The following is a 25,166-nucleotide window of genomic DNA, read 5'->3' as shown; positions in this document are numbered from 1 at the left end:
CATGGGATTTGTGGATTTTAGACATGTAATGCAGGCAAGGCTTACATCTTGTACCTCTACCATCTCCATGAGAAGGACATACCCTGACCAGCCTGCTAGTACAAGAAGAATGAGACACACATGGCACAGTCTTCTAAATGGCCTGTAGACCTATAACTTGAAGTAGAACCACCCAGCTGAGCCCAGCCTAGATCAGCTGACCCTCAGGTCAAGCCCAGCTGAGACAGCAGACGCCCCAGCCAAACTGCGTAAGTATGAGCCCTTATAAAGATTAAAGGAGAAATATGTTTAAAACACTTAGCACAGTGACTGGCACAAATAGAGCCCAAGATAAATATTAATCAAATTTTGCAATAAGGTATTAAAATCTTTTACAAACTTATGCATAAAGTACAGTATTTCTCAAACATGACTGTCCAGCAGGATCTGTTGAGCTTGCCAACGTTGAGCTTCCTCCCTCGAAAATTCACACACACCCCCAACAAACACCCCACATGTATTGTTTAGCTAGAGACTGACACCATGACAACTGTATTTTCCTAAATACCTTAGAAAAGGAGTTGAAAAACTTAAATATACCTTATCACAAAACTTGGAGAGACTCATGATAAATGATATACATAATTCCTTAAGTAGAGTTTTGTAACATAAAAGAATTCATCTTCCCCTGTGGAATTACTACTGATGAAATACTTTCTCAGGGACTCAACGGTGCTTCTTTTTTTTAAAAATATTTTTTCTGAATTTTATTTTCTTTATACAGCAGGTTCTTATTAGTTATCTATCTTATACATATTAGTGTATATATATACGTCAATCCCAATCTCCCAATTCATCCCACCACACCCACGCCCACATCAGTGCTTCTTAATCTTATAAATATTATTTTAACTCAGGCATGAAAGAAATATGCAAATATTACACGTCAGAGATAGTCTCCGTCATGGAGTTTACCACTAACGGGAGTTTAGATAACAAACTAATTATGCAGTATAATTTTAAGTAGTGATAAGCACAATTAATTGTTTTCCTCAAACTACGCCCTTATTTTCTAACTCTTCAGACATGTTGTTTCTACCCCAGGTGTAAGCCCTCAAATCTCAGCATTCTCAGAGGGCCTCTCGTAGCTAGGATCCAGGGGCCCATTCATCTCCTTTTCCCTGCCTCTTTTCGGTCGTCTTCATCCTTCTATCCAACATTACTTTCCAACAAGCAACACTTAAAACAGAGGTAGACACCAGAGACCCGCCTCCCCAAGCTCTCTGCACCCGAATCCCACCCTCCCACCGCCAGCCACGCCTCTTACAGACCAGGAAGCTTCTCCGGACGACGTAGTGGGATTCACCGGAAGCGCTCGTCCGGAAGTGCAGAGTTCCCGCGTCCGCCGGTTTCCTTCCGCGAGACTCCAACGAGGGGGGAAGGGGGAAGCGCGAAGGGGCCTGCAGTGCATTCTGGGGAAGTCTCAGGGCTCTCGGCTTTGTTTCCGGCTCTAGAGCAGCGTTTGGTTTCCCAAAAGCTCCTCCAAGGTGCGGTTCTTGGGTTCCCGGGTTCCCGGCTCCTCACAGAGGCGCACATACTTCCTCCCTCGGTTTTCGGTTGGCGCTGGGGTCCTGCCAACGCCGCCAGCATGTCTGGGGTGCGCGCTGTGCGGATCAGCATTGAGTCGGCCTGCGAGAAGCAGGTCCAGGAGGTGGGCCTGGATGGCACTGAGACGTACCTGCAGCCGCTGTCCATGTCCCAGAATCTGGCGCGTCTGGCCCAGCGGATCGACTTCAGCCAGGGTTCGGGCTCCGAGGAGGAGGAGGCGGCGGGGGCAGATGGCGACGCGCAGGACTGGGCGGGCGCCGGGTCCAGCGCGGATCAGGACGACGAGGAAGGTAAGGCCCGTGTCTTTTGCTCGAGTCTGCTGGGCGGGTCTGGGGGTCCCGGTACCCGCCCAGGTAATGTCACTCTGCCTCTCCTGCGGCAGGTGAGATGCTGTGCGTGGAAGTACTTCGAACGCAGGTACGCGAAACATTAATTGTGCTCTTCGTCACCTGCACAATTTAGGGCACTGCATGACTCTTAATACTCCTTATTCTTCTGCAGGTTTGCTTGAGTGGGAGCGCTTGAGGGACACTGTCACTGGTGAAGTGTTTACGTTTTTAATAGAGCGTCTGTAATGTGGCACACCCTGGTTCAGAGCCCTGTAGTTCACATCTCGGCTGTGATACGTATTAGCTATGGGACCTTGGACTAGTTACTTTGTTTCCCTGTACAAGGTGGATGATTATAGTAACACCTACTGAAAAGAGATTTGTATTGGCTGGAGTATGTGATAAGATCTAAGAGGTAGGCAGAGGCCAAATCATGTAGAGCCAGTAGGCCAGGATAAGCACTTGGTTTTTATTAGAACGACAGCTGAAAATTTGAAGGATTTTAAGTAGACAGATGATTTTGCTTACAAAAGATCACCCTGGATGCTATATAGTAAATGGATTATAAGGAAAATAAAACTAGTTAGGAGAGAATTATAGAAGAAGTATGTGTGGTTTTTGTATTCTTATTGTCAAGAATAGAAAAACATTAACAGTTCTTGAATTAGTTATGTGAAGAAACCCTATGTAAATGGGCATTTAAAGATGGCATTTCAAGCCAGTCGTGTTAGGACAATTAGGGATCCGTTTGGGAATAAAAGGTAAATACTACCTCAGACCTCACATAGAAATATTTCCGCAAGGATTGAAATGCAAGTGAAGAGAATAAAACAAAATATTGGAAAGAAGTTATAATCATATAACTTCAGGATTAGGAGAGCTCTTCTTAAGCAAGATAGGAAACACAGACATTATAAAGGAAAAGATAGGTATAATAGGTATATTAATTACATAAAATTTTAAACTAATAATGGAAAAATATGCCATAAACAAAGTAAAAAGATAAATGACAGACTGGGAAAAGTATATGCAACACATATGACAAACAACTGGTTGATACCCCTTATGTTCAAAGAGCCCCTTGAAACTGAAAAGAAAAAGACAATTCATTGGAAAAATGGGCCAAAGATATAAACAGTTTGCTCGCAGAGGAAAGACTTCAGATCTCACACTAGTAGGGAGAAGCAAATGAAAATATCATTAAGATACTGTTTTCATACATAAGATTAGTAGCAATTTTAAAAGATTGTTAATATCTCGTGTTGGGAATGTGAATTTTTAGAGCCTTTTTGGGTGACAGTTCGGCAGTTCAGTATGTATCAGAATCTTTAAATGTTCATCTCTTTTGTTTGTTTGCTTGTTTTTGTTTGTTTTTGGCCACACCTCGCGGCTTGTGGGATCTCAGTTCCCTCACCAGGGATTGAACCCGAACCACGGTAGTGAAAGCCGGAATCCGAACCATTAGGCCACCAGGGAACTGCCAGTGTGTATGTCTTTTGAACCACTAATATCATGGCTAATGATTTAACCTACAGAAAAAGTTGACGTATACACAGATGTGTGTCCAAGATGTTTACCACTGCTACGTTGTTGCAACCAATCTCCATGACCATTAAACAGAAATGAGTAAACTTACTGTACATCTATGTTCCAGAATATCATACAGTGTTAAAAGAATGAAGTAGATCTGGAAGTGTCTCTAGGACATATTAACTTGGTGGGGTGGCGGGGAGAAGCAAGCAATAGAAAAATGGGAGTATATGTATGTAAATGCATAGGAGAACATTTGGACAGGTACGCCCCAACTGTTAATGGTGACTGCCTGTCAGCAGGGGAGAGAATTAGGGGTGGGGAATAAAGGGAAACTTTCACTTTTTACTCTATAACTCTGTTGTTTGAACTCTGTACAATGAGCCTGTATTCATGAAATTTAATTTTTAAAAGTGATTAAGAGGTTGGAAGATGTGTTAATAGTGTTTACTTCTGAATGCTGCCATTATAGGTCATTTTTATTTTTGTACTTTTCTGTGTATTGGAAACTCTCTGCAATTACTTGTTCCGGTTTTGAAAGCTGGAAGAAAAAAAGGTTATTAAGAAGGCTTGCATAAATTTTAAAAGTTGTTTGAAAGCCTATCATGTTGTAATGTTTAGAGTTAACTTAGGAAATTAGATATCATGCTTGTTTTGACATTGTAGGAATACTAACTTAAATGTTAACCAAGATTCAAGAAGGGGTGGAGAGAATGGGATAAAATAGGGAACAATTTAAAATAGAATTCATTATTTCTTCTTTTAGTACTTTTAAACCTCTAAATGAGCTTTCTATAACTAATACCTGTGTATTTCTCTTTTTTTCTTTCTCTTTTTTAGGGTTGGTGAAATTTCAGCCTTCCCTTTGGCCTTGGGATTCAGTGAGGAACAATTTGAGAAGTGCCCTGACAGAGATGTGTGTTCTCTATGATGTTCTCAGTATTGTTAGGGATAAAAAATTTATGACTCTTGATCCTGTCTCTCAGGATGCACTTCCTCCAAAACAGGTATTTGTGGGATTTGATTGAATAATGGTGCCGTTTTCATAAGTCCCAGGACCATCTTTTAGACTGTGTGCCCATTGTTTCCTTTTCCTTAAATGCAAAATTAAGTCCAGATGAAGATTTAAAGATTAACTCTCTTGAGTTCTCCAAAAACTCAAAATCCGGTTCTGTAATATGATCAAAAAGTTGTGACATTTTTATGAAACTATTATTTTGACTCTCATGCAGCAGCCAAGAAAACTTCTATTAAACTTGGCTTTTTGGAAGTATGTCTACATGAATTGGTAGTGATTGTGGATATATATAATACATAGATTTTGATTTCTCATCAGTTTTCCAGTTATGGACTTTGATCTGAAGTGTACTGAGTGCCTCGAAAGGGTGTACGTGTGGGTGGGGGGGGGAGAGTGGCATACATAGGAGAGGAATGGCAGTACAGAGAGTGGAACCTAACCTAGGCTGGGCCAGGTTGATGCAGTGTTAAGTTCTGATATATAGTCCACTGTGGTGATTTGGTTGAACACAAATCATTATTTGAGTTGACCAAAGAAATAGGTTGCGGTTATTTAAAAAAAAAAAACATTATTATATGTGCTTTTCGCCCTTCTCCATGCTTTTCTTTAATTTTTAAATTTTCCCTTGAGTAGGTATTTTATTGTTGAGAAAAGTGTATCATTTTAAAAAATCATTTAAAAAATAATACAGAGCTACACTTTTGGATTGTTTTTGATAGAATCCTCAGACGTTGCAGTTGATATCCAAAAAGAAGTCCCTTGCAGGAGCAGCACAAATCCTACTGAAGGGGGCAGAAAGACTGACTAAATCAGTCACTGAAAACCAAGAAAATAAGCTACAAAGAGACTTCAACTCTGAGCTTTTGAGACTGAGGCAACACTGGAAACTTAGAAAAGTTGGAGATAAAATTCTTGGAGATCTGAGCTACAGAAGTGCAGGTATAGATTATTGTTTAAAATATAGTTTTTCAAAAACTATAAATGGTAGGTTGTAATGTTACCTTTTTGGGTGGGAAGGGGAGCCGCACCGCATGGCTTGCAGGATCTTAGTTACCGGATCAGGGACTGAACCTGGGCCCTTGGCAGTGAAAGTGCCAAGTCCTAACCACTGGACTGCCAGGGAACTCCCACATAGTCTTCTGTAATAATATTATTTCTCAGTTACATGTTACGTATTGAAGTTTGAATTTCTGTGCTCAAGCCTGAAAAAGCTAAAATTACCCTTATCACAACCTATCTAAATATGTATACAAATAGTTTATATTCAATTTGTCAACATTTTAGGTACATTTAATTGAAAGTTCAGAGATAGGGTTTATGTGCTTATACACCCTGAACCATAATTGACATTTTAAGCAGAAATAAGGAGGTAGGGTTAGAGTCCTCAATCAGAGATTTACCAGTAACCCTCAAAAACTGGGCATAAATGGAGAAAAGAAACTGCTCTATTCTTCCTTATTGTTTTTCTCCCTAAAGTCTGCTAAGCTGTTTTCATATCCTGGGTGAGGAGAAACAGTGGTGAAAACACTTCGCCTTCCTTTTTCCATTCAGCCAAGGTTGCAGCACTAACTTAAGAAATATACTTTGTTGAAGTATATCAGAGTTTAATATCTTGAATTCACATCTTTTGGTATAAATTCTTTGTTTTTTTTTAACATCTTTATTGGGGTATAATTGCTTTACAATGGTGTGTTAGTCTCTGCTCTACAACAAAGTGAATCAGTTATACATATACACGTGTTCCCATATCTCTTCCCTCCCGTGTCTCCCTCCCTCCCACCCTCCCCATCCCACCCCTCCAGGTGGTCACAAAGCACTGAGCCGATATCCTTGTGCCTTGTGCCATGCGGCTGCTTCCCACTAGCTATCTACCTTACGTTTGTTAGTGTATATATGTCCATGCCTCTCTCTCGCCCTGTCACAGCTCACCCTTCCCCCTCCCCATATCCTCAAGTCCGTTCTCCAGTAGGTCTGTGTCTTTATTCCTGTCTTACCCCTAGTTTCTTCATGACATTTTTTTTTTCTTAAATTCCATATATATGTGTTAGCATACGGTATTTGTCTTTCTCTTTCTGACTTACTTCACTCTGTATGACAGACTCTAGGTCTATCCACCTCATTACAAATAGCTCAATTTAGTTTCTTTTCATGGCTGAGTAATAGTCCATTGTATATATGTGCCATATCTTCTTTATCCATTCATCCGATGATGGGCACTTAGGTTGTTTCCATATCCTGGCTATTGTAAATAGAGCTGCAATGAACATTTTGGTACATGACTCTTTTTGAATTTTAGTTTTTTCAGGGTATATGCCCAGTAGTGGGATTGCTGGGTCATATGGTAGTTCTATTTGTAGTTTTTTAAGGAACCTCCATACTGTTCTCCATAGTGGCTGAACCAATTCACATTCCCACCAGCAGTGCAAGAATGTTCCCTTTTCTCCACACCCTCTCCAGCATTTATTGTTTCTAGATTTTCTGATGATGGCCATTCTGACTGGTGTGAGATGATATCTCATTGTAGTTTTGATTTGCATTTCTCTAATGACTAATGATGTTGAGCATTCTTTCATGTGTTTGTTGGCAGTCTGTATATCTTCTTTGGAGAAATGTCTATTTAGGTCTTCTGCCCATTTTTGGATTGGGTTGTTTGTTTTTTTGTTATTGAGCTGTGGTATAAATTCTTTGTTGTTGAGCTATGATATATAATAGCAGGTTTTTCGAGGTAATTATGGTACTGTCTTTAAGCTGTTGAAGTATATTCAGAGGATACAGTAAAAGTTTATGAGTCACAGCTCAGTGGGGTAAAAATTTTGAATGTCAAGGGATAAAAAAGCAAGGAGCCCTGGCTGTGATCACTGGGGTAACAATAGTAGAGTGATATTTTAAAAGGATTCATTTGTCCGAGGAAGCCATCATTATCCCAAAATTAAAGGAAGGTAAATTGAGGTAGTTAAGTACTGGAGGACCTACATGCCTTAACGTTGATGTGAATTGGGAAATCTTGAATTCTGAAGGTAAAGTTCTATCACAAAGATGAATTCAAGATGACAAAGACATTTTTACATTTTAATAGGTAGTTTGTAGAAGCAGTGCTTTCTGGCTTTGAACACTGTAAGCTCTTCCCAACAAGTAATTATGTGCAAGAACTTTACCTAATTTCTCTCTATGGGATAGTCACCTGTGTTATAAAAGGATTTGATTACATTCTGGTTTTAATTGCAAGGAAATCTTGAACATCTTCCCTTGTTATAAAACAGCAGTTACATTTATCTACCCACTCCTCTGGTAATTCAGCAGCCCAAAACAACTATCCCAAACTTATGCACTACATAAAAAGACATCACATGAAAGTCTAGGAATTGGTTGAAAAAACGGTGGTATACACACTTTCCTTTTGTCCTTCTCTTACTGAATTCAGAACCCTTTAATTGCAACCGTATTACAGAGACTGAGCTCCAGAAGTTTTTAATCTCCAAAGTTTAAATTTATGGAAGTATTTTCTAGAATTATATTCATTTTGTCAAAACTCCATTTGAATAAAACTGTTTGGATGGCCTGTAGAGTTCATATTATTATGATACCATTAGACTAAGGCATGTTATTTTTTTAAGGTAAATAACTCTTTTCTCTGGCTTCCTTACTTCCTTTTGTTTACCACGCCTCTCCCTTCCCCCAAAACACACGTTTTTCATAGGAACTTAATTTATGCTTCAGTGATGTGTATGTGAAATATTATTATACACTTAATAATTTGTGTTAAATTAACATGTTAACTGGTTTTCATTTTACTATTTTTAATACGCCTTTAGGATCTCTGTTTCCCCATCATGGTACATTTGAAGTAATAAAGAATACAGATATTGATCTGGACAAGAAAATACCTGAAGATTACTGTCCCCTTGATGTCCAGATTCCTAGTGATTTAGAGGGCTCTGCATATATCAAGGTATTTGTCAAAGTATTTTTCAAGTAATTTCTTATTAATAGCCCAGAAGCTAATTTGCTAACATTTTTTCATGTTATTATCGTCACATAGGTTTCAATTCAAAAACAGGCTCCAGACATAGGTGATCTTGGCACAGTTAACCTCTTCAAACGACCTTTGCCTAAATCCAAACCAGGTATAGTTACGTTCTATCCTCTAACTTCTGGTCTTATCTAAGCTTATATTTACAAATGAACTGAAGATAAACCATAGATAGGAAAAATAGGTACTTAGGAATAAGAGCAATTGGAAATGTAAGTATTTATAATTTGTTAATTAACCATTAGTGAATAGCTGTGTGATCTTTTTTTAAAGATTGAACTTATTTACCAGTTTTCTCTGTGTAAAAGAAGTAAAATATTTTATATACCATAATGTACTGTTTTCTAAACTTTTGTCATATGTATCCAAATCATCATTTAAGCTAGTTAATACCTAATATAATTAGTTAATTAATATATACGTATGTCCCCTGTCTTTCAGGTTCCCCACATTGGCAGACGAAATTAGAAGCAGCACAAAATGTTCTCTTATGTAAAGAAATTTTTGCACAGCTTTCTCGGGAAGCTGTTCAAATTAAATCACAGATCCCTCACATTGTGGTGAAAAACCAGATAATCTCTCAGCCCTTTCCAAGTAAGTGCAGCCTACCCTTTTGAGATTTATAATTAGGACTTTGTGGTTTGGGGAACAGGACAAAGTGGGTAGCTATTTGGGTGTGCTGAAGGAACAGTTAGAGCAAAGAGGTAGTGTGAGGTCCATAATAACAGCCAATGAAGTATGCAACACAGTCTGCACTGCTGACTCTGTTCTGGGTCCTCAGTAGTGTCACTCCTGGGCTTTAAACAATATATGTTAAAGTTTGTCCTAGCAAGGCTGTTATTCAGAAACAATTGCTTTGAGGTGTCTATGCCAGCACCATTTGTGGAAGATTTCTCAGGGATCCTGTCTTATTGTCTGAATGAGATGTCAATTAGAAAATGCTTAGTTTTTAAAAATTTTTTTTATTTTAATTATTTATTTTAAAAAATATTTATCTTTTTATTTGGTTGTTTGCGCTGGGTCTTAGTTGCAGCAGGCAGGCTACTCAGTTGTGGCTTATCTGTGGCATGCGAACTCTTAGTTGCGGAATGCATGTGGGATCTAGTTCCCTGACCAGGGATCGAACCCAGGCCCCTGGCATTGGGACCATGGAGTCTTTGCCACCAGGGACGTCCCTATTTTTTATTTTTTTATTGAGGTGTAGTTAATGTATAATATTATATAAGTTTCAGGTGTACAACATAGTGATTCACAATTTTTAAAGGTTATATTCCATTGATAGTTGTTATAAAATATTGGCTATATTCCCTGTGTTGTACAATATACCCTTGTAACTTACTTATTTTATATATAGTGGTTTGTACCTCTTAATCCCCTGTCCCTATGTTGCCCCTCCTGCCTCCTTCTCCCCACTAGTAACCACTAGGTTCTCTCTATCTGTGTGTCTATTTATTTTTTGTTATATTCACTAGTTTGTTTTATTTTTTAGATTCCATATATAAGTGATATACAGTGTTTGTCTTTCTGTGACTAATTTCACTTAACATAATACTCTCAAACTCCACCCATGTTGCAGAGGACAAAATTTCATTCTTTTTTTATGGCTAAGTAGTATTCCATTGTATATACACCACATTTTCTTTATCCATTCATCTGTTGATGGACACTTACTTTGCTTCCATATCTTGGCAATGGTAAATAATGCTGCTGTGAACATTGGGGTGCATGTATGTTTTCCAATTAGTGTTTCTGTTTAGACAATGCATAATTAAATATCCATAATATTCCTAAATTTGTGGAGATTGAATTTAAAATATTATTCAAAAGCAGTTAGACACCTAGAGATCAATTTGTAATTAGCTGCACTTGTTTTTTACATAAATTCTGAGCATCTTCTTAGATCTTGTCAAGGGAATAGGTATTAGGAGTGAAAAATTTCATCCTGATTCTCATGGGAACAGGGAACGATATGTCTTCTAGTCAGTAAGACCAGATGTTAACTCTGTGTTTTGTTTCGTTTTTAATTTAACATCTAGAAGAAATAAATCAACATATAGTTTCTGTTCACCTGTCTTTAGCCACAGCTCAAAGTCAGCAGCCACACTGTAGGTGAACAGAATTTGAATTGTTAAAATATATGGTAGTTTATTATATTCTTGAGTAGTCATTTGGTGTAAAAATGTTGATCACGAAAGCCCCCTCTTAAAGTTCAGAATGTATCTTTTGGGAATGGGCTGTGATTATACTTTATGAAAACAGTTTGTGCCTTTCCATATTATAGGTTATTTATATCTGTCCTACTTATTTTTATAAATAGGCTTGCAGTTATCTATTTCTTTGTGCCATTCTTCAAATGATAAGAAATCCCAAAAATCTGCTACTGAGAAGCAAAGTCCAGAGGACCATCTTTATGTCCTAGAGCATAATTTGCATCTACTGATTAGAGAGGTAATGAAGTAAATGTTTTTCCTTGCATTGTGGTAAGAGTATCCACAGCAGTGAATGTACACACACTCCCCTCTGCTGAGTCCTCATTATTCATATAGCGATGGCGTTCACTAGCTGTGCTGTGAAAGATCCTTGCTATGGGCTCAGGGAATACAGAGTTAATCAGAATACAGTCTCTATCTCCAAGCATAGCTTCTAGTGGCAGAAATACACCACAAGTTTTATAGAGAGGTGTAAGAAATGCATGCTAGAGGGTATTCTGATTGGGTAATCAGGGAAAATATCTTGCCAGAGCCCGTGAAAAGGATTACTTGAGTTATTTCAGGATGTATTCTACTTACACATCATCTAGAACTATGTTTCCAGAGTGCTGGTTCACAGTTTAGGATAATTTCAGAAGACTCCCCTGAAAGTCTTTTAATAGAAGTACATATTCCAGCCTTCTCTGCCTCACCCCAAAATCTGGTTCAGTCATTTGTGGTGGTACAAGAATCAGTATTTTTTTATGTTCCTCAGATGGTTCTGTTGTAGCCAGGTTTGGGAACCTCTAATCTAGGGTGTGGTGGAATAATTATCTATTGATTTCATGTTTTCTGTCAATGGGACTTATTAAAGAATATTTGTTTTTCTACTTTAAAACTTTTAAAATAAAAACAGCAGCTTGAGAGGGACCCTTCTCTTTACAAACTCACATTAAATGTGGCCTAGTAGATGTTAACATTTATCTGTGTGCCAAGACCGCCTTTATATGTGGTTCTGATCCATTGCTTTCATGTTTCCAAAATGTGAGCCATGTTTTGATCGAACATTGTGTAGTTAATATGTGGGTATTGGCTGTTTAAAACGGCTGTTCTTGTTACAGTTTCATAAACAGACCTTGAGTTCCATCATGATGCCGCATCCAGCAAGTGCACCTTTCGGCCACAAGAGAATGAGACTTTCGGGTCCTCAAGCTTTTGATAAAAATGAAATTAATTCAATACAGTCAAGTGAAGGGCTCCTGGAAAAAATAATTAAACAAGCAAAGCATATATTTCTGAGGAGTAGGTAAGGACAGAGTTACTATTTTTCTTTGAAATTGCAGTCCTTTTTCCTTTGTTAGTCATCTTTATTAGTTACATTATTTTTGGCATGCTTTAATTTTTTTTCCGGGGAGATGGAAGTGGCTATGGTAGAAGAGTTTATGGTCTTAGATGGTCCTGTCAAGTTTGGGGAAGACTTAGTTAGCGCCATCGCCCATGTAACTTAATATATTGTTTCTAACACTGGCACTAATGTTTCCAAAGACAACTGACTAGGAACCTGCCGTGGGACACCAAACTTTCTTCAGTAACCCGTCCATGGGATGCTCTTCCTGAACTGATTTAAACCTTTTTTGAAGCTTTCCCTATTTTTTGGTTGTCACACATTTTAGGACTTTGGAAGGCACTTTCCTATATGTTGGCTTATTTAATCCTTAGCTCTGGGGCAAATCATGTTAACCCATTTCTACTGATGAGAAGATTGGGGTTTAGAGAAGTTGTGCAACATGCTGAAGGTTACACAGCTAAAAGGTTAGCAAAATCAGGATATATGCCCACGTTTATGTAACCCCAAAGCTCATTTTCTTTCTTCCATACACATCATTTACCAAAAAAACTTGCATGATTGGACCTAAATGAATGTCTCACTTCCAAATGCTAAAGGGTGCTCTTCTATTTTATTATTGGCGCTTAGTGAAGAGGTCTGTTTTTACTTCATTCATGATTGCGCCTTGGTGGTACTCAACAGGCGTGGGCACACTGTTTTTGTGAATGACATTTTATTTTTGATTTTTGTTTTTTTCCTGTTAATACAGTCATGGTTTTATTAGCATATTAGTCTTTGGTCTCAGAATGGAAACTTAGTAAAATGAATTAGGAAGACATGTTAAAGACAACAGCATGATACAGTGAAAGGAGTAAGGAGTTTAAGGTAAAAGATGCATTTAAGCCAGGGCTCAATGACTTGCTAAGTAACTTTGGGCAAGTTAGTTAATATCTGTGGCCCTCTATTTCTCTGGCAACTGGGGGTATAGGAGTCTGGTCTTAGGATCAAATTGAATAGTATATATAGAAGTTCCTTATAAGCAGTAAGAATGTTATATGTTAGATTATTGTTACTTTCCATTATAAAAGCTATTATTTTGAGTATATTGTTAATCTTGCAAATTTCTGATTAACCATAAAGTTAAATATTCCCTGAAATAAATGAAGGGCATGGAAAAAGTTATCTTTAGAACGCTTATAAATTTCTGAATAGTAGTTGTAATCTTGGAAGCAGCAAAGTTTTAAAAATATTCCCTTTTCTCCCCTTATATATAGAAATAATGTTCCAAATGTATCAACCCATCTGTATAATTCCATACAATTAACATGTTCATATATTTTTACATACATTTGAGCCTTGAGCAACACGGGGGTTAGGGGTGCCACCCTCTCTATACAGTTGAACTTACAGTCGGCCACCAAATAGGCAGTTCCTCCTTTTCCCAGGTTTTGCATTCGTGAATTCAACCAACCAAAGATTGTGCAGTATTGTAGTAATTATTTAGTGAAAAAAATTCTCTTACAAGTGGACAGTTGCATTTCAAACCTATTGCTCATGGGTCAACAGTATTTGTGTCAGGGCATGTGTATCTTTTTTTAATAAATCTGGTATCATAAAGTTTTATACCCTGCCTTCAGAGATATTTTAATAGCTATGTAATAGCCCATTGTGTGACTAATCCATGATTTCTTTTAACAATTCTCAATTGCTAGATACTTTTTTATTCCCAGTTTGTTGATAGATATAATACTGAGATCAAAACTCTCACATACATATTTATCTGCTGTAAAAATTTTTGAAGCACTGCCAGGGAAACAAATCACAGAAAAAGAAGGTAAAGTTAAAAATGGATTGAAAGAAACCAATACTAGAGCAGAAGCAGGATAAAAGAGCAAAGCCCAAGCCTGTTGGTGTAAAAACCCCTTGTCCTCAGTGGCTATTCTCATTTCTTCCATTTCCTTCTGGCTTTTCCTTCTCTTTCCAGTGAAGTGCTAGAATCAAATTTTAGAAACTGAGGATCTCAGTAATTTGGTTAACTCACATATTTGATGCTTTCATTCTAGGCAGTGGCTTTTCATTAGTGTGTATAAAATATAAAGGAAAGATTATTGGCTCTGGAGTTAGACTTCCAGGTTTTGTGCCCCAAACAGTTACAAACTTTGGGCAAGTTACTAAACATTGCTAAACTGCTTTTGTTCCTTCTGAAAAATGGAGGTAATAATAGTAGTGTCTACTATTGTTAGTAAGGTTAAAATAATTCATGAAAGCACTTATTATAGCAGTTGGTACATAATTATCTTATTTTTCATTTATACTTACCGTATTTATCTTTTATCACTTGAAGGGTCTTATTTTTCATTTATGCTTACCATATTTATCTTTCCTGGAGTATAGTGAGTAATTTATATTCTTTACAGAGCTGAGGTTAGTACCCTGGAAGAATACTTCTCACTTGTGTTCTGGTAAGATTTTCTGAGTGGCAGAAAACAGATGGAGTTAAAAGGAAATCAGTGTGGCGTGAGAATGTTCCATGATGTGAAACAGAACCAGCACATCAGAGCTACATCTGACCTTCCTTTCAAATCTTTGCTTTTCAAATGATGGTATTTTCAAAAAGTAGTCATCTGTTTTTCAACTAATCGTAAAACTGATAAGTGATTTGTCATCTTATTATTTTATATGGTAACTTTATAAAAATGTTAACTTATTTTCTTTAAAAGAACTGCTGCAACCATTGACAGCTTAGCAAGTCGCATTGAAGATCCTCAGATACAGGCTCACTGGTCAAATATTAATGATGTTTATGAATCTAGTGTGAAAGTCTTAATCACATCACAAGGCTATGAACAAATATGCAAGTAAGTATCAAAAAGAAGTCGTTTAATATGTTAAGTTGCTTTTTATGTATTGATGTTTGCTGAGTGATTATATCAAGATTTCGGTTTTTATTTGCCAGGGTGGCATAACATTCCAGTAAATTATGTCAGCTGTAGAGTGTTTTTAAGAATGAAAGGTAAGGACTTCCCTAGCAGTCCAGTGGTTAAGAGTCCACGCTTCCATTGCAGGGGGCGTTGATTCTATCCCTGGTTGGGGAACTAAGATCTCACATGCCGCGTGGTGCGGCCAAAATACGCAGAAAAAAAACAAATAAACAAAAAAAAAAGATGTAAGAATGTCTAAAATAGTCTCTATTAGGTAAATGTCACATATTTGAGCTGTGGTAAAGAAGGAACCCCAGCTTTGAGCGGAAAGCTGCCACGCTTCCTCAGACTCCGATCCGCTTCAGTTCTTGCCTAGAGGCTGTGGCTAGTCTGGGGTATTTGAGGTGAGGAGGGCCGTTTATATTAGAGCCTGTCCTTTCCATAGTGTGCCTAAAACAACCCCCTGTGTCTTAATCCAGTTCATGATTATGCCCTTAATGACTTTTGTCCCCAGCATTCCTGGAGGAGCAGTCTACTTGATTTATATTCATAAATCACAAGTTAATATACAGATAGTAGATTGGTGGTTGCAGTGGTGGGGAGTTGGTGAAGGTGGTCAAAAGGTACAAAATTCCAGTTATAAGATAAATTAAGTTCTGGGGAAGTAATGTACAGCATGGAACCTATAGTTAATAATACTCTATTGTATATTTGAAAGTTGATAAAAGAGTAATCTTAAAGGTTATAATCACAAGAAAAAGAAAATGGGTAACTATGTGAGGTGATGGATGCTAAAAAAACTTATGGTGGTGATCATTTTGCCATATATACAAATATCAAACCAGTATGTTGTACACCTTAAACGAATACAATGACATTGTCAATTATATCAGTAAAACTGTGGGCAGTGGGGAGGAACACGTTAATATAATTAGCTGGTGGCCATGAAAGACATTTTGGGCTTCCATTTCAGCCTCTTTGAAAATTAACAACTAGAAAGATGGAGCTGAGTCCCCTCCTCCAGGTCAGTCTGAGAGAGTGAGTATGTTTATCAGGGTCTGTATGTTTTGTTTTTCAAGCTTTAGTTGCTTTATTTCAGGCAGACGTAACTAGCCACAGCGGTCTCTCAGTGAGCAAAACACAACTGGAAACGAAATCACCACCCTCAGGAGTCGGGGAATATAATAATATATACTATAATAATGTGTAGTATAATAACACTATATTTTAATAGGGATGTTTTCTCTTTTTTTATAAAAATGAAAGTAGACGAACATGATTTAGAGATCAAATAGAGAAGGGAAAAGAGTATACAATGCAAAGGAAATCAGTCTTGAAACTTCTTGGAAAAGGTTGGTGGAGTGGATCATGGCTTTCTTCCCCCTCTACCTAAAGAAATAATGAAATAATTGGGGTGCCTTGGGGGTGTGGTGGGAGAGGAAGTGTTGAATATATGAAACAAAGTTAGTGTACATTTTTAACTGTTCAGGCTAGGTGACGGGGTCATCGGCTTTCATTATACTATACTTTTGTGTGTGTTTAAAATTTTCCATAATAAAAACTTAGTGAGCACAAAGGAGAGGAAAAGAAAAAATTGATCAGCATTGAATTATTTACATCTAGAACTAAGACCAAACAACTATGGGATTATGGTTATAGAATCCAGTGTAAACGTTCTAAACTTCTGTGAAGAAAGGTTTGTGATAATGTAGCCTTGATAGAAGCAGGACAGGAGAGGAAGTAGAAGGAAGTGTAGAATGCCCTTTTCCCCATCTTCTGTAGTGGGTGCGGTCATCTTACGCTATTTAAAATTGAAAGTAATTGTCTTTCTTAAAGCTCCCCAACTTTCTATTGTTGACCATTTTAGTTGGACGCCAGCAAAATAATTTGTACATATGTAAGCATATCTGTAGGATAAACTCCTCCAAGTGTAACTGCTGTGTCAAAAGATAGGGACATTTAAAATTTTGATTAATGTTACCAATTTGCTTTTCAAAGTGGTTACAAATCCCTCTTCCTCTTTTTGTTTAGAAAAGGAGAATTTTTAAATTTCGTTAGATTTATAAGTCTTTTCCTTTAAGCCTTCTGAATTTTTGTGTTTTTTCTTGGAAAGAAATACGTACACTTCATCAAGATTACAATTTTATATAGGTAGTTGCCAAAATGCTTTATTCTTAAATATTTGCTATAAAACAAAGTTAGGAAAAAAGAGGTACTGTCAAATGTGGAAAGAAATAATGCTATTTTTTCCCACATTTGTTCATCTAGATTATTTGATTTGGAGAGTTTTGTGTTTCATGTACATGTCATATGCTAAAAATTTATAAATTAGCTTGGAAGAGTTTTGTGATCTGCGTATATATTCATTGGCTATTTTACGAGTTTCTTTGTTTGACCTTAGCTTAGTTTATAGAGCGTACGTATTTTGACTTGTTTGCTGATTACTTCAGGAGAGTGACGTTAACAAACCCTATTTTCCTTTCTGTATGAGAATTTGACCTTTGGTTAACTCTCGCTCTAGTCTCCTAGTAACTTGATAGGGAAAGATGCCATGTGTGTTACTAGGCAACACTGCTTATGGCAGAAATGATCCCAAATTGGTAAAATGGTTCTGGACTTGGAGAAATTATAAATCCCTGATGGGGACGGCTTTGGATTTCCCAGGATGGCGTGACTTCTAACAGTGGGCAGTGTCTCTGGTGGGCACCCTGGAAACCATGCCTGTGGAGCTGTTAAGGGTGTGTGGCTCCTGTGAGGAACCAGGTTGTTGCGTCAAGGCAGGTCCCACGTATTCTCAACGTGGATCTCATTTCATTGCAGCAGTGGTGTATTGCTGCAGTGTTGACAGCTGAAAGGCCTGCCATAGAAGAGGAGCAAGGGCTGTTGGCCTGCTGGCAAGCCGTGCTTCCCCCGCCGTATCCTTCTGAGTAGACTGCTGCTTAGTGGCCTACAGTAGTTTAGAGAGAGTCTGATGGTTTCCATTGAACCTAAGAAAACTCTCCCCCGTGGGTGTTGGTGTAGGTTACCAAAACTGTCTGTTATATTCTTTTTCTTTGACGTTAAGGTTTTTGACATTGTATAAGGTAATTTGCAACATTTCTGATGTTTAGTATATGTGTCTCTAAAGGTCCATTCAGCTGCAGTTGAATATTGGAGTTGAGCAGATCCGAGTCGTACACAGAGATGGAAGAGTCATCACTCTGTCTCATCAGGAGCAGGAGCTGCAGGACTTCCTTCTGTCTCAGGTAACAGTTGCAGCTACAGGTCTCGAGCCCCTTCCACTCATAACTAGTGAACTAACAAAGTGGGGAAGAAGTACAGTTATTTTTAAAAAGCCATTTCTTCCTGCCACCTAATGTCTAGTGCACATTTTACAACCTATGGGCTAATTGAAAGTGTTGACAGACTATCCTAGATTTGTTTCTACTCTTAGTTTGTATTTAAGATGCAGGACCAGTTCTGAGACTATCGGACTTTTTTCATTTCTCATTTTAGCCAAGATATACCACCCCTCCAGGACCATGTGGAAGTTTAGAATTACTAACCCAAGAAAACCAGAGAAAGGGAGATCAGATACGAAGCTATAGTGTCCATTCTCCATAATGATAAATGGAATGCTTTCCTCTTGAGCCCTAAGCAAGACTTCCTCTTATTAAGGGACAGTATGGAGAGTGCTGTCACAAACCTTCTTTGTGACACTGGACAATTTTCTGGACCTTACTTTCTTCATCTGTAAAGTAAGAACAGTATTTTTCCTACCTTCTTCATGGAGTTTTGATGACCCATTAAAATATGAGTTATGGGAGAAAGGGTAGGTTTTGAAATGCTAATGAATCTTTCACATAAAACACATATTTATGTTTCACATAAAATTTTTTGAAAATACTGACACTCCATCCTAGAAGCAATAATCTTTTATACTGATTGCTTACGTGGTACCAAGGAAATAAAATGCATTCATGAAGTATGGCACCTCTTGGTTGATTGCACCTAAAATGGCTTTGGTCGGCTTTCGCATACACGCAGAACATACTGAAAGCCTACTGAATAGCTTCCAGAATTGATGAGAAGTCTAGAGAATAAGACTTGCAAATGGATCAGGATCAAAGGAAGCTAGATAGAACCACAGCCAGGGCAATGCCACTACTGATGCCATCCCAGCACTACTGCCTTCATCGCTGGGACAGAATGCACTCTGAATTGCCCCATGTACCTGTCGGGGTCTTAACCAGAAATAAGTGGCACATTCAGGATACTTTCAGGAGTGTCTGTTTACCAAGGACCTAGTTATAAAAGCTGGTAGTGTAGCCATATGGATCGGCCTCCCAGGACAGCGCAGGGTGGAGAGTGGACTTGGCCTCCCAGGACAGAGCAGGGTGGAGAGTGGACTTGACCTCCCAGGACAGAGCAGGGTGGAGAGTGGACTTGACCTCCCAGGACAGAGCAGGGTGGAGAGTGGACTTGGCCTCCCAGGACAGAGCAGGGTGGAGAGTGGACTTGGCCTCCCAGGACAGAGCAGGGTGGAGAGTGGACTTGGCCTCCCAGGACAGAGCAGGGTGGAGAGTGGACTTGGCCTCCCAGGACAGAGCAGGGTGGAGAGTGGACTTGGCCTCCCAGGACAGAGCAGGGTGGAGAGTGGACTTGGCCTCCCAGGACAGAGCAGGGTGGAGAGTGGACTTGGCCTCCCAGGACAGAGCAGGGTGGAGAGTGGACTTGGCCTCCCAGGACAGAGCAGGGTGGAGAGTGGACTTGGCCTCCCAGGACAGAGCAGGGTGGAGAGTGGACTTGGCCTCCCAGGACAGAGCAGGGTGGAGAGTGGACTTGGCCTCCCAGGACAGAGCAGGGTGGAGAGTGGACTTGGCCTCCCAGGACAGAGCAGGGTGGAGAGTGGACTTGGCCTCCCAGGACAGAGCAGGGTGGAGAGTGGACTTGGCCTCCCAGGACAGAGCAGGGTGGAGAGTGGACTTGGCCTCCCAGGACAGAGCAGGGTGGAGAGTGGACTTGGCCTCCCAGGACAGAGCAGGGTGGAGAGTGGACTTGGCCTCCCAGGACAGAGCAGGGTGGAGAGTGGACTTGGCCTCCCAGGACAGAGCAGGGTGGAGAGTGGACTTGACCTCCCAGGACAGAGCAGGGTGGAGAGTGGACTTGGCCTCCCAGGACAGAGCAGGGTGGAGAGTGGACTTGGCCTCCCAGGACAGAGCAGGGTGGAGAGTGGACTTGGCCTCCCAGGACAGAGCAGGGTGGAGAGTGGACTTGGCCTCCCAGGACAGAGCAGGGTGGAGAGTGGACTTGGCCTCCCAGGACAGAGCAGGGTGGAGAGTGGACTTGACCTCCCAGGACAGAGCAGGGTGGAGAGTGGACTTGGCCTCCCAGGACAGAGCAGGGTGGAGAGTGGACTTGGCCTCCCAGGACAGAGCAGGGTGGAGAGTGGACTTGGCCTCCCAGGACAGAGCAGGGTGGAGAGTGGACTTGGCCTCCCAGGACAGAGCAGGGTGGAGAGTGGACTTGGCCTCCCAGGACAGAGCAGGGTGGAGAGTGGACTTGGCCTCCCAGGACAGAGCAGGGTGGAGAGTGGACTTGGCCTCCCAGGACAGAGCAGGGTGGAGAGTGGACTTGGCCTCCCAGGACAGAGCAGGGTGGAGAGTGGACTTGGCCTCCCAGGACAGAGCAGGGTGGAGAGTGGACTTGACCTCCCAGGACAGAGCAGGGTGGAGAGTGGACTTGGCCTCCCAGGACAGAGCAGGGTGGAGAGTGGACTTGGCCTCCCAGGACAGAGCAGGGTGGAGAGTGGACTTGGCCTCCCAGGACAGAGCAGGGTGGAGAGTGGACTTGGCCTCCCAGGACAGAGCAGGGTGGAGAGTGGACTTGGCCTCCCAGGACAGAGCAGGGTGGAGAGTGGACTTGGCCTCCCAGGACAGAGCAGGGTGGAGAGTGGACTTGGCCTCCCAGGACAGAGCAGGGTGGAGAGTGGACTTGGCCTCCCAGGACAGAGCAGGGTGGAGAGTGGACTTGGCCTCCCAGGACAGAGCAGGGTGGAGAGTGGACTTGGCCTCCCAGGACAGAGCAGGGTGGAGAGTGGACTTGGCCTCCCAGGACAGAGCAGGGTGGAGAGTGGACTTGGCCTCCCAGGACAGAGCAGGGTGGAGAGTGGACCTGGCCTCCCAGGACAGAGCAGGGTGGAGAGTGGACCTGGCCTCCCAGGACAGAGCAGGGTGGAGAGTGGACTTGGCCTCCCAGGACAGAGCAGGGTGGAGAGTGGACTTGGCCTCCCAGGACAGAGCAGGGTGGAGAGTGGACTTGGCCTCCCAGGACAGAGCAGGGTGGAGAGTGGACTTGGCCTCCCAGGACAGAGCAGGGTGGAGAGTGGACTTGGCCTCCCAGGACAGAGCAGGGTGGAGAGTGGACTTGGCCTCCCAGGACAGAGCAGGGTGGAGAGTGGACTTGGCCTCCCAGGACAGAGCAGGGTGGAGAGTGGACTTGGCCTCCCAGGACAGAGCAGGGTGGAGAGTGGACTTGACCTCCCAGGACAGAGCAGGGTGGAGAGTGGACTTGGCCTCCCAGGACAGAGCAGGGTGGAGAGTGGACTTGGCCTCCCAGGACAGAGCAGGGTGGAGAGTGGACTTGGCCTCCCAGGACAGAGCAGGGTGGAGAGTGGACTTGACCTCCCAGGACAGAGCAGGGTGGAGAGTGGACTTGGCCTCCCAGGACAGAGCAGGGTGGAGAGTGGACTTGGCCTCCCAGGACAGAGCAGGGTGGAGAGTGGACTTGGCCTCCCAGGACAGAGCAGGGTGGAGAGTGGACTTGGCCTCCCAGGACAGAGCAGGGTGGAGAGTGGACTTGGCCTCCCAGGACAGAGCAGGGTGGAGAGTGGACTTGGCCTCCCAGGACAGAGCAGGGTGGAGAGTGGACCTGGCCTCCCAGGACAGAGCAGGGTGGAGAGTGGACCTGGCCTCCCAGGACAGAGCAGGGTGGAGAGTGGACTTGGCCTCCCAGGACAGAGCAGGGTGGAGAGTGGACTTGGCCTCCCAGGACAGAGCAGGGTGGAGAGTGGACTTGGCCTCCCAGGACAGAGCAGGGTGGAGAGTGGACTTGGCCTCCCAGGACAGAGCAGGGTGGAGAGTGGACTTGGCCTCCCAGGACAGAGCAGGGTGGAGAGTGGACTTGGCCTCCCAGGACAGAGCAGGGTGGAGAGTGGACTTGGCCTCCCAGGACAGAGCAGGGTGGAGAGTGGACTTGGCCTCCCAGGACAGAGCAGGGTGGAGAGTGGACTTGACCTCCCAGGACAGAGCAGGGTGGAGAGTGGACTTGGCCTCCCAGGACAGAGCAGGGTGGAGAGTGGACTTGGCCTCCCAGGACAGAGCAGGGTGGAGAGTGGACTTGACCTCCCAGGACAGAGCAGGGTGGAGAGTGGACTTGACCTCCCAGGACAGAGCAGGGTGGAGAGTGAACTTGGCCTCCCAGGACAGAGCAGGGTGGAGAGTGGACTTGGCCTCCCAGGACAGAGCAGGGTGGAGAGTGGACTTGGCCTCCCAGGACAGAGCAGGGTGGAGAGTGGACTTGGCCTCCCAGGACAGAGCAGGGTGGAGAGTGGACTTGGCCTCCCAGGACAGAGCAGGGTGGAGAGTGGACTTGGCCTCCCAGGACAGAGCAGGGTGGAGAGTGGACTTGGCCTCCCAGGACAGAGCAGGGTGGAGAGTGGACTTGGCCTCCCAGGACAGAGCAGGGTGGAGAGTGGACTTGGCCTCCCAGGACAGAGCAGGGTGGAGAGTGGACTTGGCCTCCCAGGACAGAGCAGGGTGGAGAGTGGACTTGGCCTCCCAGGACAGAGCAGGGTGGAGAGTGGACTTGGCCTCCCAGGACAGAGCAGGGTGGAGAGTGGACTTGGCCTCCCAGGACAGAGCAGGGTGGAGAGTGGACTTGACCTCCCAGGACAGAGCAGGGTGGAGAGTGGACTTGGCCTCCCAGGACAGAGCAGGGTGGAGAGTGGACTTGACCTCCCAGGACAGAGCAGGGTGGAGAGTGGACTTGTCCTCCCAGGACAGAGCAGGGTGGAGAGTGGACTTGGCCTCCCAGGACAGAGCAGGGTGGAGAGTGGACTTGACCTCCCAGGACAGAGCAGGGTGGAGAGTGGACTTGACCTCCCAGGACAGAGCAGGGTGGAGAGTGGACTTGGCCTCCCAGGACAGAGCAGGGTGGAGAGTGGACTTGGCCTCCCAGGACAGAGCAGGGTGGAGAGTGGACTTGACCTCCCAGGACAGAGCAGGGTGGAGAGTGGACTTGGCCTCCCAGGACAGAGCAGGGTAGAGAGTGGACTTGGGGGGTTAATGGAAGGTACTCATCTGCACACCCTGCTACTACTTAAATGTTGCTTCGTAATCAGTGATCCAGGTGGGAGGTTCCAGTTGGCCAAGTTCAGGTTGTATGCCTGTCTTCCAGCTGCCAGTGGACAGGAAAGCGAGTATCAGGCTGTTTTAACTTCTGCAGTAGAAGGTGGGGTGCTGTTCGCTTCCCTCAGTGGTCACACAGGAGGATTCCTCAAACATAAGACAGGGTTCCTGTGCTAGGCACTGAAAACCCCTACAGAAGCTTATTTTACAGTCACGATGTCAAGTCACTGCAAAGTAAATACCCATGCTGATTGTCAATGAAGTTTCCTTTTTCATTCACAGATGTCACAGCATCAGGTGCATGCAGTTCAGCAGCTAGCCAAGGTTATGGGCTGGCAGGTCCTGAGCTTCAGTAATCACGTGGGCCTTGGGCCCATAGAGAGCATTGGCAATGCCTCTGCCATAACAGTGGCCTCCCCGAATGGTGACTATGCTATTTCAGGTACTTCCTGCTTCTCTGAATGTGAAGAGACCTTTGGAAGTTTGGCCTTAACATTTAGCTTTAATAGTTACTGTATTAATAGTAATTTATCTCTGCAGTAGGTGAGTTCATGCAGTAATTATACTGAGCATTTATCTCATCATAGCCGTTATTCAGAGCAACAGGTTATTCTCTTTCTAGTAGCTATAAAAAAATGTCTCGCTTGGCAACACATTTTCCTAAGAGATTATCTGAAAAGTGCTATCAGCATTGTTGCTCCTGCAGTTCAAAACTTTTAATGGATAAATTCTTTTTAAAAATACACTGCTGGGGAGTTCCCTGGCAGTCCAGTGGTTAGGACTCAGTGCTTTCACTCCATGGTTTCACTGCCATGGACCCAGGTTCAATCCGTGGTCAGGGAACTAAGATCCCACAAGCCACATGGCCAAAAATAGATAGATAGATACATAGGTAAAATATCTATACTGTTGCAAATATGCAAGAATAATATTTGGTCCTAAAGATGGTCAAGGGATGGAACAGAGAGGTGTTTTATGAAGCACCTACTATGCGTGGGGCACTTTGATAGGCATGTATACATACTGTCTAGTTGAAAATCATACATGGTTTTAGTGTGATCTTTTCTAATACCTGCTCTAAATATTTGAAAGAGTGGATAATTAGAAATTCTTCCCCACAGGATCAGAGCTTGTGAATCTGCAGGCTTGATCATTGCTAGGCCCTTATCGATAATTTATTTTCTTCTTTCCTGGGTTATAAAGCCTCGTTAAAACCTAAAGTTCATATTTGGAATAATCTTTCCTCCATTCTTTCCAGTTCTGATTTTGAACATTTGAGTTTATCACATAGTAGGTATATATTAACCAAGTTATTGAATGATTGGATTGTCAAATATTTTAGAAAAAAATAATGATGTTCTGAAAATGTATAGGACACTTGACTTTCCTAAACCAACATTCATATTGCCACATTTTTATAGTACAAATGGTAATTCATGGATATTTATACCAGCCTAGTATCTATAAATTAGTAAATTTTATTTTAGCATATTGAACCTGAAATGCACTTTTAAATGAGCACTTTCAAGTTGATAGACAAACAAGGTTTTTATACTCATGGAAAATGAAGTTGTGTGATCTTTGTTGTCTCTAGCTTGGAAAATGAGTATATTGAATTTCTGGTTTTGTTCCACAGTTCGTAATGGCCCTGAAAGTGGCAGCAAGATTATGGTTCAGTTTCCCCGTAACCAGTGTAAAGACCTTCCAAAAAGTGATGTTTTACAAGATAGCAAATGGAATCATCTTCGTGGACCGTTCAAAGAAGTTCAGTGGAATAAAATGGAAGGCCGGAACTTTGTTTACAAAATGGAGCTGCTTATGTCTGCACTTAGCCCTTGTCTACTATGA

The 25,166-nt window shown here is 42.1% G+C and overlaps 1 protein-coding gene across 1 annotated transcript; it reads left to right on the top strand.

Annotated features, from left to right (window-relative positions):
* Positions 1-1,627: 1,627 nt before the first annotated feature.
* On the top strand, positions 1,628-25,166 carry MED17 (mediator complex subunit 17). Its single transcript, XM_065882316.1, has 12 exons — positions 1,628-1,877; positions 4,287-4,453; positions 5,184-5,403; positions 8,277-8,413; positions 8,504-8,588; positions 8,936-9,088; positions 10,812-10,942; positions 11,805-11,989; positions 14,731-14,868; positions 18,059-18,176; positions 23,601-23,760; positions 24,955-25,166. The coding sequence occupies exons 1-12, from the start codon at positions 1,628-1,630 to the stop codon at positions 25,164-25,166; spliced, it is 1,956 nt and encodes a 651-aa protein (XP_065738388.1).

Source organism: Phocoena phocoena, chromosome 8 (genome assembly GCF_963924675.1).
Source record: "Phocoena phocoena chromosome 8, mPhoPho1.1, whole genome shotgun sequence".
Taxonomy (NCBI): domain Eukaryota; kingdom Metazoa; phylum Chordata; class Mammalia; order Artiodactyla; family Phocoenidae; genus Phocoena; species Phocoena phocoena.
The sequence above is the reverse complement of the archived record's forward strand: the minus strand, read 5'-3'. Positions and strand labels throughout refer to the sequence as shown.